General features: G+C 47.9%; 1 protein-coding gene across 5 annotated transcripts in view; it reads left to right on the forward strand.

Moving 5' to 3' along the window:
• The window catches only part of Slc26a8 (solute carrier family 26 member 8), a 48672-nt gene that overhangs the window by 5834 nt on the left and 26659 nt on the right, over window positions 1-16179 (forward strand). For 4 of the 5 annotated variants that reach the window (XM_032889272.1, XM_032889270.1, XM_032889269.1 and 1 more), the window contains exons 2-4: window positions 7787-7926; window positions 10869-10985; window positions 14262-14443. In XM_032889272.1, coding sequence (XP_032745163.1) covers window positions 7815-7926; window positions 10869-10985; window positions 14262-14443 — 411 coding nt within the window. In that variant the 5' untranslated portion in view covers window positions 7787-7814. The remainder of the gene's footprint in view (window positions 1-7786; window positions 7927-10868; window positions 10986-14261; window positions 14444-16179) is intronic. The other variant, XM_032889271.1, reaches the window with a different exon arrangement.

Consider the following 16179-nt stretch of genomic DNA (forward strand, 5'->3'; position numbering starts at 1 on the left):
CTCAGTGCTCACTACTCGTAAACGTTGCCTCCAATGGAGCCAAGCTCTTAGCACTGGGACCTCTGGGAGACTCGCCACATCCGCTCATCATAGGCATAAAGTCCTCGAGTGTCCCCACAAGTATCTGGGGATGACGCCTAGTAAACTCATTGTTCAATCAGGGCAGGCAAAATGGCTCAGGGGGTAGAGGTGCTTGCTGCAAAGCCTGAGGACCTGAGTTCAATCCCTGGGACCCACTTGGTGGAAGGAGAGAATGGACTTTACAAAGTTGTCACCTGGGCCTCTCTACCCTACATAAATGTAAAAGCACACCAGCTGCCACAGAGAGTTCGTTCTGACAGTAAACAGTGGTGACAGAGATTCTTGTACCGTCTACATCGTGGCCATGACAGAGGTGACAACACCTCTCAGTCCCACCCCACTATCAAGGGACTCTGAACTCCTTTCTGTGCTGTGAACCCCTTAGCAAACCGACAAGTAAAGGGGCCTCTTTTCAGGGTCGTCCCTCTTATTCTTCATTGTTTTGTTTTTAACTTGAGACGGTCTCAGATAGTTCAGTTGGGCCTCATGCTCACTATGTAGCCCAGGCTAGCCTTGAAGTCCTGGTCCCCCTGCCTCCACCACACCCAGCTCCTTTACTTTGTTTCGTTTTCCCAGTACTGGGGATCGAGCCCACAGTTTACATACACGAGGAAAGCACTCTGTCCCTGAGCCGTGTCCCCTGACTGCTGAGAGTTTTGTTGTGATTGTTGACTGTAGTAAAGTGTGTGACACCCAGCTGATGGTTCAGCCATTTCTAGTGGGGATCTTGTGGCATAGTTGTTATTATGCAACTACCACCACAGTTGGTTTGCAAAAACGTTTTCACCACCTCAAACAGAAACTCTGTACTCCTGTAGCAGTCAGCTCCCCACCTCTCACCCACCCTTCCAGAAGTCTCCATGAGCCTACCCCCTCTAGACAGAGCTGTGAACCTGCCCTTTGCATTCACGCAGAGCTGTGCACCATTTGTCTTTCTGTGTCTGCCGTGCTTCTCTTAGCACCACTCTTTGAAGGTCCACCTGCATTATAGCAAGGCCCGCACACTGCCTCTTCTCGGTGGCTGACTGATAATCCCTTGTGCTTGTGCACCTTCTGCCTGGACAGACACCCTGTTAACACCCTGTCGCTGTGAACATTGGCATAGGTCTGTTTCAATCCCGGTTTGGAATTCTCCCAGCACCCTGCATAAGAGTAGAATTCCCAGGTCACATGGCAGTTCTTCATGCACCTATGAGCTGCTATGTGCATGCCGGGAACTAAACTCTGGGCCTCAGGAAGAGTAGCCAGCGCTCTTAGGCAATGAGCACCGCCCTAGCTCCTGCAAAGTCTTTACTTTGATAAAACTCAGTCTGCTTTAGTCTGAGAATTTTATAAGTTAGCTCTGTTTTTTTCTCTCTCTCTCTTTGCTAGAGGTTGACCCTGGGATCTCATCCACAAGACACATCTTCTACCACTGAGCCACGTCCAAACCTCCTCTTACATTTTATTTTGAAACAAGGTCTTGCTAAGTTGCCAGGCTGGTCTTAAGTTTACTCTATAACTTAGACTGACTTTGAACCTTTGATCCTCCTGCCTCAGAATCCCAGGTAGCTGAGGTTAACAGGCCTGAGCCACTAGCCTGTTAGTTTTCACTCTTTTTTTTCTTTTTCTTTTTTTCGGAGCTGGGGACCGAACCCAGGGCCTTGCGTTTGCTAGGCAAGCGCTCTACCACTGAGCTAAATCCCCAACCCCTAGTTTTCACTCTTAAATCTAAGTCCAACCTATTTTTAACTGAAATTTAGTGCCTTATTTAAAGTCAGGTGCACTGTGTTCTTTAATAACTGGAAAGTCCACTTTAGCCACATGGTCTGGTAAGAAGAATGGATACTTTACCATTAAATGTCTCATCAAGAATAGTATTTATTTGATTTTTATGCATTTATTTAGTCTACATAAGTACACTGTAGCTGTCTTCATACACACCAGAAGAGGGCATCAGATCTCATTACAGATGGTTGTGAGCCACCATGTGGTTGCTGGGATTTGAACTCAGGACCTCTGGAAGAGCAGTCAGTGCTCTAACCACTGAGCCATCTCTCCAGCCCCAGCACAAACTCTTTTTTTTTTTTTTTCCCGGAGCTGGGGACCGAACCCAGGGCCTTGCGCTCTCTAGGCAAGCACTCTACCGCTGAGCTAAATCCCCAACCCCCCCAGCACAAACTCTTAACTGCTTACATCATCTCTCTGCTCAATAATTTCATAATATATAAATTAGATAAAATTGAAAGGAGAAACAGTTATATTAAAATATAGTGGGCCAGGCAGTAGGGTACATGCTTTTAGTCCCATTACTGGGAGGCCAGGACAGGTGGATCTCTGAGTTCCAGGCTAGCCTGGTCTACAAAGTGAGTTTCAGGACAGCCAGAGTTACACAGAGAAACTCTGTCTCAATTTTCTTTCCCAAAACACACACACACATACATATTTACATACACACACACACACACACACACACACACACACACACACACACACACAGGTCTAGTAACCACCATAGTTTCAAGGAAGTAATAAATGTAAATAATATTTCAAGGTATCTCTAGCAATAGTAACATTCTGGTTATAATGTCCAATTCTGTAGCTTCTAATTTAGTTTATAATCAATGTTTCTTATTTTTTAAGAGATTCGTTTATTTATATGAGTACACTGTAGCTGTCTTCAGACACACCAGAAAAGGACATCGGATCTCATTACAGATGGTTGTGAGCCACCATGTGGTTGCTGGGATTTGAACTCAGGACCTCTGGGAGAGCAGCCAGTGCTCTAACTGCTGAGCCATCTCTCCAGCCTTATAATCAATATTCCTAATTGAAGGAGCCAGTCGTGGTGGCATGTGCCTATAACCCCATCAAGGCTGAGGCAGAACGACGGTCATGAGTCTGAGTTCTGCCTAAACTTCATAGAATGCCAGACAGCTACAGAGCAAGATGTCTGCAAACAACCAACCAACCAGCACAGAAGGAAATACGAAAATTTGGCAGCACTTGGTGGAAATAATAATTCTTTGCCACAAAATTCACATTCCCCTCAAGTTTCACCTAAGACTTTCAGATTCCATTAACCTGAGGTTAGGAGGCCTGGGGTGTACATCATGACGGTAACTCTCATTACTGCCACTGCCCTCACCCACACCTGGCCTCTGCCACCATCTTGCCTGCGGCTGTTGATAGCCAAGTCCTCTGTATCTCTGCTTCTGCTCCCTTTATCCATGTCCTGCCTTCTGCTTCTACGGCACCGCCCTACCATCCTCTGCCTCAGACAACAGTGAATGTCTTAGCTGGTACAAGGCTGAGGGTTCTGTCCTCAGAATCATTGCAAGCAGACAATGTGGTTGTCTTTCATAACTCCACCCTCGCAGCAAGTATTACTAGGGCCACCATCAACCTCTCAGGCCTCCGCCTGCAACGCTCCCTCCAGACACTGACTAGACTGCCTCTACCTCCCTGGCCAGTCTTGCCTTTCCTTTTTATTTTTCAATTGAAGGTCCGAGTGAGGTAGATGTTACAGATGTTTTAAGTCTCGGTCCTTTTTTTGCCCTTACTGCTTACATTCATCCTTCCATTTCTAAAGCACCGTTCCGGCCTCTTCTGAATTTTAACCGTAAATCCAGGCCAGCAGGGCACTGAAAGTATGACCCTGGTCCCAGGAGGCTTCCTCTGCAAGCCAATGCCTGCTCTTGTCCAGCTGTGTGCAGGCCATAGCTGACTTACCCAGCAGGCCTGTGCTGTCTCCTCCAAACAGTAGGAAGGGGGACAGTGCCTGCCTTGAACTTGGCGAGGAAGATGTGAAGGAATTTTGTTTTTATGTCTAGGAATAGTGAATGCTAGATAAGTGGCTTTGGTTTTCTGGTTGAGGAAGGTTTGGGGTAAATTAATCTTTTAACTCCATCTCTTCCTTTCTGCAGAAAACCACCTTATCTCATTCCTCGTGTTCTTCCTGTGGGTTGGCAACTCCCTATTCTCTTGGTGTCAAACGCCCCTGTGCCTTCTCACCAACTCTGACACTCCTCACTCTTTCGTTTGTTTTAGACAGTCTAATGTAGCTCAGACTGGCCTCAAATTTACTATGTAGCCAGACAGAGATGACCTTGAATATTCTCTCTCTCTCTCTCTCTCTCTCTCTCTCTCTCTCTCTCTCTCTCTCTCTCTCCCCTCTCTTCCTCTCTCTCCTCTCTCCTCCCTCCCTCCCTCCTCTATCTATCTATCTATCTATCTATCTGTCTGTCTGTCTGTCTGTGTGTGTGTGTGTGTGTGTGTGTGTACACGCATACACACTGTATGGAAGTCAGAGAACAAGCTTGGGTGTTGGATCTTGCCTTCCACCTTGTTAGAGATGTTGTCCGTGTTTGCTCCTGCAAATGCAGCTTGCTGTCTGGTCAGCTCCTGAGAGTCCTGTCTCCACTCCCATCTCCCTGAGGGTCATTGGCATTACAAGCTCCTGCACTGTGTATCTGGCTCTTACACTGGTCCTAGGAATTCAGAATCGGGTCCTCATACTGAGCCACACCCTAGCCCACATTTCTCACTTAAGAGACCTTCATTAAGTCAGAATTTTTCTCTGAAAGCCTTCCCATTTCCCCCATTGGTACTAGTTTCCTGTTGCTCTGACTCCCTAAGACCCAATTGTCCCCAATGCCAAAAACCTCAATGACTGCACAGAGATAATGGACTTCAGCCAAATGGGCCATGTGGAGGAGGGGCACTGCACCAGGTGAAGGAAGAGATTGCCCTAATGCCATGCTCTGGGTTTGAGGCGGGAGCATCAGGCTCCTCTAATTATGATTGCACACCTACCTCAAACCCAGCACCTCACTTGAAAATAGCAGTGGAACATTCCTTCTACGCCGGTAGTCTTGCTTCCTGGCCTCTGAGCATAAGGGAGCAGCTGTCCACAGTAAGCTCAGCGTTGTAGAGAAGCCAGAAGCGGAGCTGGGCATCAGAGACACGGCTTCCTGCCCCAGCTCTGCTCATGTGTGTGGCTCTTTCCTTGGGAAAATTATCCATAATTATTAGACCTCATATACCTCAGAGATGCTCATGGTTATGCCAGACAGAATACATGGGGTTGGGGCTGGCCAGGGGGCTCAGTGGTTAAGAGCACTGGCTATTCTTGCAGAGGATCTATTCCCTGCACCCATAACCACCCATAACTCCAGCTCCAGAGGACCCAATGCCCTCTTCTGACCTCCTTGGGCACTACATGCACATGCTACACATACACGCACACATACAGGCAAAACACTTATACACATAAAATAAGTCCAAAAACGTTTAAATACATGGAATCACTTCATTTCTGAGCATGCACTTTAGCAGTGCACATGCTTAGCTTATATTTGTTGTTATGGTCAAATCTGTTATCTAACCCAGCATCTGTGAAGACAGTCTTCCTAGCCAGCTGCTGCTGTGTGCAAACTATGAATGGGAGCATGCAACTAAAAGCCAGACTGGTTTCCCTCATCTGTAGATCATGGTCTCTCTCGAGATCAGTTGTCCTCAATCCAGAGGTTGTGAGCTTTTTCACAGGGCTCACCTAAGGTCACAGAGAACACAGATATTTTAGAATTCATAACAGTAGCAAAATAAGAGTTGTGAAATAACAACAAAATAGTTTGATGGTTGGGGTCCCCACAACGTGAGGGACTGTATTACAGGGTCTCAGCCTTGGGAAGCTTGAGAACCACTGGCCCAGATCTGAAGCTACTGTGTGGTTAGCCGTCTCAGCAGCACTGACGTTTCGTCTTGTTCTGAGGCAGGGTGTCACTATGCTGTCTAGGCTGGTTCCTGGGCTCAGGAGATCAACCTGCCGCAGCCTCCCTAGTAGGTGGGACTGCAGGCATGTGCTAGTGTACTCTGCCTTCCCCACCAACATGCTAGATTTTGTTTATTGGTTGTCCCTCACTGTGCGGCCCTTCGTTGACTAGTTGGGCTTTGAACTCAGAGGTCTGCCAGCCTCAGCCTGCCGAGCTGGGGTCAAAGTGTTTTGTTATGTCTTTCAGTGCTTGCTTGCTTTTTTTCTTTTCTTTTAAAAAAAGATCATATATATATATATATATATATATACATATACATATATATATATATATATATAATATTATATGTACACTGCCACTGTCTTCAGACACACCAGAAGAGGGCATCAGATCTCATTACAGATGGTTGTGAGCCACCATGTGGTTGCTGAGAATTGAACCTAGGACCTCTGGAAGAGCAGTCGGTGCTCTTAACCACTGAGCCATCTCTCCAGCCCCTCCTTCCTCCCTCCCTCCCTCCCTCCCTCCCTCCCTTCTTCCTTCCTTCCTTCCTTCCTTCCTTCCTTCCTTCCTTCCTTCTTCCCTCAGGCAGGTTATGTCGTCTGGGTTAAGTTTGTCACTGTGTGCAGAGATGATATTGCACAGCTCCTCAGCTTCAGCCCCCTGAGGACTGAGGTTGTCGCCTGCACCACGTGCACCGCACCTGGTATACGGCACTAGAGCCTTAGCTGAGGGCTTCGTCCATGCTTGGCAGCAGGCACTCTACCAACTGAGCCACATCCTCAGCCACCCACTCCCAGATTTCCTTCTGGTAGACAAAGGTTCTCTCGCTTGCACACTGTTTAGCTCCACCACTGGGTGCCAGTCATGAGACCCAAAAGCACCTCCAGACACAGCCCACCCGCCTCCTGGGAAACAGACAGCTCCTGGTAGAGACCCACAGAATTCTAGCCTTTAAAGTCTGCAGCCTCTTATACGGCTAACTCCTCAAGTATAAAACTCCATTTCTGTACGCCTAGCTATCCCAGGAAAATCCAGACAGTTAGCGTTCGGTTAGGTTAGTTTGTGTGACAGGGTTAGGACAGTGTTACCTGAAGCAGGACAGCTCCTAGGGTAAGACACCTGCCACCAAGGAGAGCGCGTCAGTCTCAGCGACGCACATGGTAGAAGGAGAGAACTGACTCCTGAAGGTTGTCCTCTGACCTCCATATATGCACCCATGTGCACACACATACATACATACAAACAAATAAATATAAAAGTAAGGTATTGCCTCTCTTAATCACCAGTGGATCTCATAACAACCACCACAACAAAAACCTTTCTTTACAAATGTGTACTGGTGCTTTCCCTTCGCGTGTGTCTGTGTAGTGTGTGCAGTGCCAGGAGAGGTCAGAAGAAGAATTGGATTCCCTGGGACTGGAGTTACAGGCGGTTGTGGGCTTCCATTGTGCTGGGAACTTAACGCAGATCCTCAGGAAGAGCAACAAGTGCCTCTAACCACTGAACCATCTCCCCAGTCTCCGAAACACTGTTCTTATTAAAGACACAGTGGTACTAGTTCATTCTCTACCAGCAGTTACTAGGCTTGACTCTCTCCAAACAGCCAAAAAAAACCCCACAGAACTAACTGTACACTGGACATTGAGTCTTCGTTCTTTCCGCTGGTTCTTGCTGGTGGTTTTGTCCTCCAAGGATATTTCTTAAGGTGTAGAAGTATGTTTTGTTCTCTAAGCCAGGGGTGGATATGGGTAGAAGCCAGAGACGCTAAACATCCTGAAATTCATAGGGTAGTCTTACAGCAAAGGATCTTTTGACCCAACATGTTAAAGCATCATTTGTGCTGGCGGGAAATGCGCTCTAAGGGAATGAGGGCTGCACCCTGCACCTCTCCTTAAGCGGGGGCTTCTCTGTGGAGATCCTAGCTGAGTCTCTGTTCTTCTTTCTCCCAGCTGCTCATGGCACAAGTTCCTAAGATGCATGCTTACAGTCTTTCCCTTCCTGGAGTGGATGTGTTTGTATCGATTCAAGGACTGGCTTCTTGGAGACTTACTTGCTGGTTTAAGTGTTGGTCTTGTTCAAGTTCCCCAAGGTAAGAGCAAATCCAAAGCTGTCTTACCCAGACCTCAGCTGCTTTCAGGAGCAAGCAGTAGTTTGGCTAAACAGAAGGAGAGCGCGGGAGCTGTGTTCTGCACTGTGGACATTCCTTCCTTCCTTCCTTCCTTCCACCAGGCTTTTTATCCCCCCAGGGTGGCTCTAAAAGACCTGGCTAGACTGAGACCCAGGAATACTTCCCACGGGATTTGCAGTCCCCACTTCTGGTCATTTTTTGCCTCAGTGTTGGTTTCACTACTCCTGTTGAGAGTAGATCTCAAGAGGCATTAGTTTTCCTTAGGAAAAGGTGAGTGCTAGGAACAGCCAGTCATAGCTGTTATCCAGTTACCAGTTCAGAGGCAAGAGGACAAGGTCACAAAGAGGGAGCTCCCTGGGGTGTAGAAAGCTCCTCTCCTGGCAGGAGCAGTGGGGCACACCTGCAATCCTTGCACAGAAAGGTGGGGGCAGGAAGATGAGTGTTCAAGGCCAGGCTTACCTACTTAAGAACTTATCTGAAAAACAAACAAAATAATGATTCCAAATAGGAACCAGTAACTGTGAGATGAGTTCCTTAATGTAGGCTGGCCTGTGTCAGAGATCTGCTGCCTCCGCCTCCAAGTGCTGCGATTAAAGGTGCATGCTATTGGGCTGGAGAGATGGCTCAGTGGTTTAGAGCACTGACTGCTCTTCCAGAGGTCCTGAGTTCAAATCCCAGCAACCACATGGTGGCTCACAACCATCTGTAAAGAGATCTGATGCCATCTTCTGGTGTGTCTGAAGACAGCTACATGTATATAACAAATAAATAAATCTTAAAAAAAAAAAAAGGTGCATGCTATCGGGTACAACTGATGTTGTTTCTTTACATATATTCATTCATTCATTCATTCATTCATTCTATGTGTAGAGGTCAGAGGATGGCTAGGGAGTCTGTTCACACCTTCTATCTTGATGTGTGTCCTGGAAATCAGGCTTGACTTTATGCTCTGAGCCATCTTATGCCAGCCCCACCTCTTTTTAAACACACACACACACACACACACACACACACACACACACACACACACACAGAGAGAGAGAGAGAGAGAGAGTTCGGCTTTCTCCGTTAGGACTCTTCATTGTGTGTAGTGATTGTGTGTGGTACGTGTGACACTGACATTTGATGTTAGTGTACACTGTCCATTGGACATGACTCCACATCTCCTCCATTTTTGCCCCTTGTCTTCCTGTATTGTTTACTTGTGCTTGCATGTCATATGTACATACATGGTTTCATGTGTCATGTATCATGTAAGATCTAGGAACCACACATGAGAGGAGACAGCCCACATTTGTGTTTTTGAGACAGTAATAATTCACTTCCTTTGATGACCTCCATTTTCCTGCAACGACACAACTTCACTCTTGCTGGCTGAGAAGCCTCTACTGTAGGTGCGCACACTTTCTTTACCTATCCTCTGTCACTGGACACTGGGCTCCTGGAGTCAGCAACCTGAGCTCAACCCGCAAACCGTGGAAAGACACAAGGAGAGAACCAACTCCATGAAGGTGTCCTACACACACACACACACACACACACACACACATGCTGACACACATGGTCACATACCCCATAATAATAAGTAAGTATTTTGGTAGGTTTTTCTGTTTGTTTGTTTTTTTTTTTTTTTTTTCTTTTTTTTTTTTTTTTTCGGAGCTGGGGACCAACCAGGGCCTTATGATGCTAGGCAAGCGCCTACCACTGAGCTAAATCCCCAACCCCGCTTGTTTGTTTTATTTTAGACAAAGTCCGCCTACATAGAGACCTGGCACTCACTATATAGAACAGGCTGGCCTTGAACTCACAGAGATCCACCTGCTTGTGCTTCCCCAGTGCTGGGCTTAAAGGCGTATGGCTGAGCACTGTGGAGTAGGTTTTAAAGCCTTGGGGGCTGTAGAGATGGCTCAGCGGTTAAGAGCACTGACTGCTCTTCCAGAGGTCCTGAGTTCAATTCCCAGCAACCACATGGTGGCTCACAGCCATTTGTAATGAGATCTGGTGCCCTCTTCTGGCCTGCAGTCACATATGCAGGCAGAATGCTGTACATAAAATAAATAAATAAATCCTTAAAAAAAAAAAAAAAAAAAAGCCTTGCATAGGAATATTAAGAAAAGTGTGTGGTTCGCATATAGAAGGCACACTGCCCCTGGCAGCCGAAGTCAGGTGAGCTTTGTGTGACTCTGCCCTGCTCTCCAGCTCTGCTTTTGGCCCTGGAGGATTCCCAGGGCCACCTATTTCATTTTTTTATTGCTTTTACGTGTGTGTGTGTGTGTGTGTGTGTGTGTGCGCGCGCGCGCGCGTGCGCGCGCATGCATGTGTGGGTAGGTACATGTTAGTGCAGGTGCTCTTGCAGGCCAGAGACATTCAATCCCCTGGAATTGGAGTCAGAGGTGGATGTCTGCCACCAAAGATTGGTGCTAGGAACCAACCTGGGTCCTCTGAAAGAGCAGCAAGTGTTATGCACTGCTTGCCGGCTTGTCTGTCTGTCCCCAGGCCTTGTAGAGCCGCACAGCAATAAACACATTTGAAGATGCTGGAGCTGGAAACCTCCGCTACATTGTGTCCTTTCCCTGTCTGTGAGTCTGTCAGAGAGCTACAGTGTAGAGCTAGGCGTGGGGCTCAGTTGGTAAAGTGCCTAGAGCCCTCACAAGCCCTGGGCTCGGTCTCCAGCACTCATAGGCCAGCACAGTGGCCAACACCAGTGATCCCAGCAGTCAGGATGTGGAGACAGGAAGGTCAGAGGTCAGAGTCACTCTCAGGTACACAGTGAGTCTGAGGCCAGCCTGGGCTATGTGAGCCTCGAGTCTACACATGTGGCCTGAGCACTCCTAGCAGTTTCCATTTAAGGTAACTTCAAAGCCAAACCATCTTTGCTTAATTAAGTGATTTTTGCCTTTCAGGTCTGACACTCAGTTTACTGACAAGGCAACTGATTCCTCCCCTCAACGTCGCTTACGCCGCCTTCTGCTCCTCAGTCATTTACGTAATTTTTGGATCATGTCATCAAATGTCCATCGGTGAGTTCGGTCCTGGAGCCATCGAGCCTGAGGAGCCATCGGCTACTCACTTGCTGCTTAGCAGCCAGAGCCAGGCAGCTTTCGGTCACCATGGGAACCTCAGCCTGACTGAGAAGGGGTTGCATAGGCTCACGTCTTAGGGTCTTATTCCTGTGAGCAGACACCGTGACCAAGGCAACTCTTAGAAGGACAACGTTTAATTGAGGCTGGCTCACAGGTTCAGAGGTTCAGTCCATTGTCATCAAGGCAGGAGCATGGCAGCATCCAGGCAGGCATGGTGCAGGAGGAGCTGAGAGTTGAAGTCTGCTAGAAGGAAATTTGACTTCCAGGCAGCTAGGATGAGGGTCTTAAAGCCCACACCCACAGTGACACACCTACTCCAACAGGGCCACTCCCTGGCCAACATATTTAAACTACCACACATGTTTGTGAGGTTTCAGTCCATGTCACTTGGATCCATTGTTTCTGTGCCTGTCACAAGGCTTAGCATTGTGATCTAAAGTGTGGTGGAGCACAGCAGCTCACACAAACACAAATACATGCCAACACCGCACATGTATACAGACAAACGTGTGTGTGTGTGTGTGTGCGTGTGTGTGTGTGTGTGCGTGTGTGTGTGTGTGTGTGTGCGCGCGCGCACAAAACCACAAATACACATGCAGACACATGTGGGTTGATGTTGAGACGATCCGTGATTGGACAGTAGAGAGGGGGGCTGGGACAGTTTTTGTAAGGTGGGGAGAGGAAGGAGGGAATCGAGATGGAGACGGAAGAGGAGGAGGAGTCCATCCAGGTCTAGGGTGGGCTGTTTCTCCTTTATTAGTTGATGGCGAACTTATCCTGTGGATGTATTGTAGATTGAGAATTTAACACAGAAATCTAATTGTTAAATTACAAGTTTCTAGAGCCTTGATTTTACCAGGCTACAAAGGGTGTGAGCAAAGTTCCCAGCAGGAGAGACAACCTGTCTCAGCTCTGGAAGCTGTCGGCTATAGAATGCTGGGGCTAGTGTGCCGTGGTGCTATGCTAGAACGGCCCACAGAGGGAGATGTGTGTGTGTGTGTGTGTGTGTGTGTGTGTGTGTGTGTGTGTGTGTATCAGGTAACTACCGCCTAGGGAACCATGAGGAGAGGGCAGCTAAAAGGGAGACAGCTGGGAGTGGGCGGCTTGTGGACCATGTGGCAGAGTAGCAGCCAGAGCAAGCAGATCTGGCTGGAGGGAACTGATAGAAAACGTTCCTTCTTTCATTTTTACCACAGCAGGCACAGACTCAAACACATCCATGTATGGATGCACACAGAGGTACACCCACAAGACACATGCACATAATAAACACGTACAGTAGCACATGCAGACACACAAATGCACACATTTGTATATGTATACATATACATATCCACACATAAAAATAAGTACACATATGCATACACAAAATGCACATGAACATACATATGCACATACATCCATGAATGCACACACATGTATATCATGTGTATGTGCATGCACGCGTGCGCACACACACACACACACACACACACACAAGGGCATGTTTTCAAGGTCCTACTTCGGGGTTGGGGATTTAGCTCAGTGGTAGAGCGCTTGCCTAGCAAGCGCAAGGCCCTGAGTTCGGCCCCCAGCTCCTGGGGGGAAAAAAAAAAGAATGCAAAACTCAAGGTCCTACTTCATCCATTTCCAGGAGCATGAACACCAAGGCTTCAACATAGCAGCTTTTAGAGTGCATTTGAGATAAAAGCATAGTGTCCAACCCTTGGCTCCCAAACCCACATCTGTCCCACCGTGCAAAGTACATTCTGTCTTTCTCAGAGGCTTCCCTTAGCCTCTACAGTCTAGCATTGCTCAGAAGTCCAAATCTGATTAAGATGATCCTTGGCTTTGAGTCTAAAACTCAAACCGAGGGGCTGATGTGGTTCAGTGGTTCACTAGCTGCTCTTCCGGAGGGCCTGGGTTCAGTTCTCAGTGCCATGTGGTGCCTCACAGCCATCTGTAACTCCAGTTCCAGGGGACCTGATGCTGTCTTCTGACCTCCATGGGCACCAAGCACACATATGCAGTACACAGACATGCAGACAGGCAAAACACCCATACACATAAAATAAGTAAATCTTAAAAAACAATCTGTCTCTAGTGACTTTTGTTAATAATGCTATAATAGATCAATCCATCAGCTGGATCCATAACAATCAAACTCCACAATTATAATATAATTTGTCAGCTTAGTTAGCTCACAGTAAGGAAAGTGTCGTAACAGAAACACTCGCCCACAGGATGGCCTCTTCCCTGGGTCAGGAGCCCATCCATGAGCTTAGAGGTGGCTAGAGTAGAGGTGACTAGAATAGCTCATGTAATCGGAAGACCGCTGTAACAGAAGTAGACCTGCCTAGAACTCAAACCACGAACTGCTGTGCTCCCCACTGCACCCTTCACTGGGGTGACCACTTAGTGTTCTGTTCAATGTCTTCTCCAGCGCTGGCTGCAGCCTGGCCACCATCCCCAACCTCTAGACTTGGGGCACTGCTCTGCTTCAGTAAGGGCATCTTCACACGCTTGGCTCAAACATGCTACGTGTTGACTTCCATTTGAATGTTTTACTCCCATGTTCCCGAATCCCTCAGGAGCCTCGTAGCCATGTGCAGTACTGTTGATCATGTGGATTAGCGCTCCACAGGTAGGGTTTACTGTTTTCCACAAAAGGAAGCACCTTGTGAAGCCACTTTGGTCTCACTCCCATGTACTTCTAGCCCGGCAAGCACTGGGTGCTGTTTTCTTCCTGGTGAAGGCACTTTCCCCACCTTCCCTCTGGGGAGCAGGTTCTCACTGTGTAGCTCTGGCTGGCCTGGAACTGCCATGTAGACCAGGCTGACTGGGATTCAAGGCGGGTGCCACCACACCTGGCTCCCTCCCGCTTTTAACTTAGTCTCTAAGTGCAGGCACAGTAATTTCCAGGCCATCTGTGCACGAGTGCCAGCCTCTGTGCCCACAGAGGTGGGATACCTGACCTCCCAGCTCTGAATTCTGTGAAGCTCCAGTTCTTTCTCTCCTTTCTCTCCCTTTCTCTCTCCTTCTCAGTGATGACTTGCCAAATAATAGTACTAATAATAGTACTAATAATAGTAATATTACTACTATAAGAGTACTAATAATAGTAATATTACTACTAATAAGAGTACTAATAATAGTAGTATTACTACTAATGATAGAGAATAAGACTACTTCAGTTCTCCTGCACTTGAATCTGTTTACCACACTTCTTCACAGGCCCCTTCTTCCTTGTGAGTGCTCTGATGATCAACGTCCTGAAAGAGAGACCATTCAACAATGGTCACCTGATCATGGGAACTTTTGTCAAGGACGACTTCTCTGTCCCCTCCTTCTACCTAAACTATAACAGATCCTTAAGTATGGTGGCATCCACAACTTTCCTGACTGGAATTATTCAGGTAGGAGCTGAGCCTCTGAATTGGTTTGCATGTAAAACACTCCTGTGAGTGAACACTTGGTCCCTAGCTGGTGGCACCGTTAGGGAGGAAGGCTGTGGGGCCTTTAGACGACAGCCCCCAAGGAGAATGTGCCATGGAGGCAGGCCTGGAGGGTGTGCAAGCCAGCCTCACGTTCTTTCCCTCTGCTTGCTGCTTTGCTGGGTGCGGGAAGGCAAGGAGGACTGTTCACACTCCTGTTCACACTCCCGTTCACACTCCTGTTCACACTCCTGCTCCAGTGACCTGCAGCAGGCGGTAAGAGGCCGATGTGTCTGGACTCGGACAGGTTCCTCTCTGACTCTGACTTAGAATTCAACTCTGAGCTTCCTCATCAGCCCCTCTTCCAGTAGGAAAGAAGAGGCCTAGAGACCATCCCTCAGCTTTGCCTTCCAAAAATCACTTTTTCAAGCCAAGTGGTGGTGCACACCTTTAATCCCAGCACTGGGAGACTGGAGCAGGCGGATCTCTGTTTGAGGCCAGCATGGTTGACAGAGTGAATCTCAGGACAGCCAGGGCTACACAGAGAAATCCTGTCTCAGAAACAAACAAACAAGACCCCTTTTTCTAGTCTTTGGACAAGAAGGTGAACGACTTCTGGTCTCACCAGCAGGATTTGGGCTTGAGAAGTGTCAGAGCTTGCAGTGGATGCTGCCATGGTGAGATCTGTGGCTGAAGACAGTAATACAGGCTCACCCATCTCCACATTTTCTCTAGTGGCATCATCAACATCCTCTGAGAGCCCCCTACCATACCCAAGCCCTTCTTTCAGGCTGACTTCTCTGTCCTCTCACCTGGATCCCTCTGGGACTGCCTTTCATCATCAGACTCTCCTGGGAGTCACAAAGGACAAGCTCCCCGTAGATGACACTAACACCTCCGGGCTGAGCGCAGTGGGAAATGGCTCCACCTCAGTGAGCCTCGCTTTCAGCTGACACGGAGGAGCTGATGTCCTGTTGCAGGGCTCTTGAGAGGACTGAATAAAGAACTTGATGTGGAATACTCAGCAAGAGCCTGTTTCACTGTAAGCATGGGGAGGTGATCACTGACAGATGGCACCTGAACGTCCCTCTCAGAGGGCCACGGGTCTGGTCCTAGCTACTAGGGAGACCAAGACAGGAAGATCACCTCAAACCCAACAGTTTGAGGCCAGCCTGGGCCACATAATGAGACTCTGTATGAAGGAAGGAAGGAAGGAAGGAAGGAAGGAAGGAAGGAAGGAGGGAGGACCTAGTTGAAGTATTTTATAAAATGATAACTACATAACCCCCACATTTATATATACAAATGTGCAGATTTACAGGCTGAGGAAAGTCTAAGTAGGAAACCAGTAAAAACCCACATGGAGATCAACTGTAAACTTCTGAAGATGAAAGGCAAAGAGGAGAAAATGTCTCTTAAGCAGGATAGAGAAGCATTTTCCCTACAAAAGGAAAGCACCTTACAACAGCAGGTTTCTTCTAGGAAGTGCCAGTGAAAAGGGGGACTTCTGAATGGGAGCGGAGTGGGGGGAGTGCCTCAGCAATGAGAGGGAGAGAGACACAGCCCCGGAAAGGCTTGAAACAGAAAGCCATTAAAGCGCTGAGGCTGGAGATGTGCTGCATCAGCAGGGAGTGCTTCTTGCTCTGGCAGAGGACCTGCTGCCTGTGACACCATTTACATGAGGTCCAGTGTCCTCCTGTAGCCTCCATGGCTAGAAG

Source organism: Rattus rattus, chromosome 18 (genome assembly GCF_011064425.1).
Source record: "Rattus rattus isolate New Zealand chromosome 18, Rrattus_CSIRO_v1, whole genome shotgun sequence".
Lineage (NCBI taxonomy): Eukaryota > Metazoa > Chordata > Mammalia > Rodentia > Muridae > Rattus > Rattus rattus.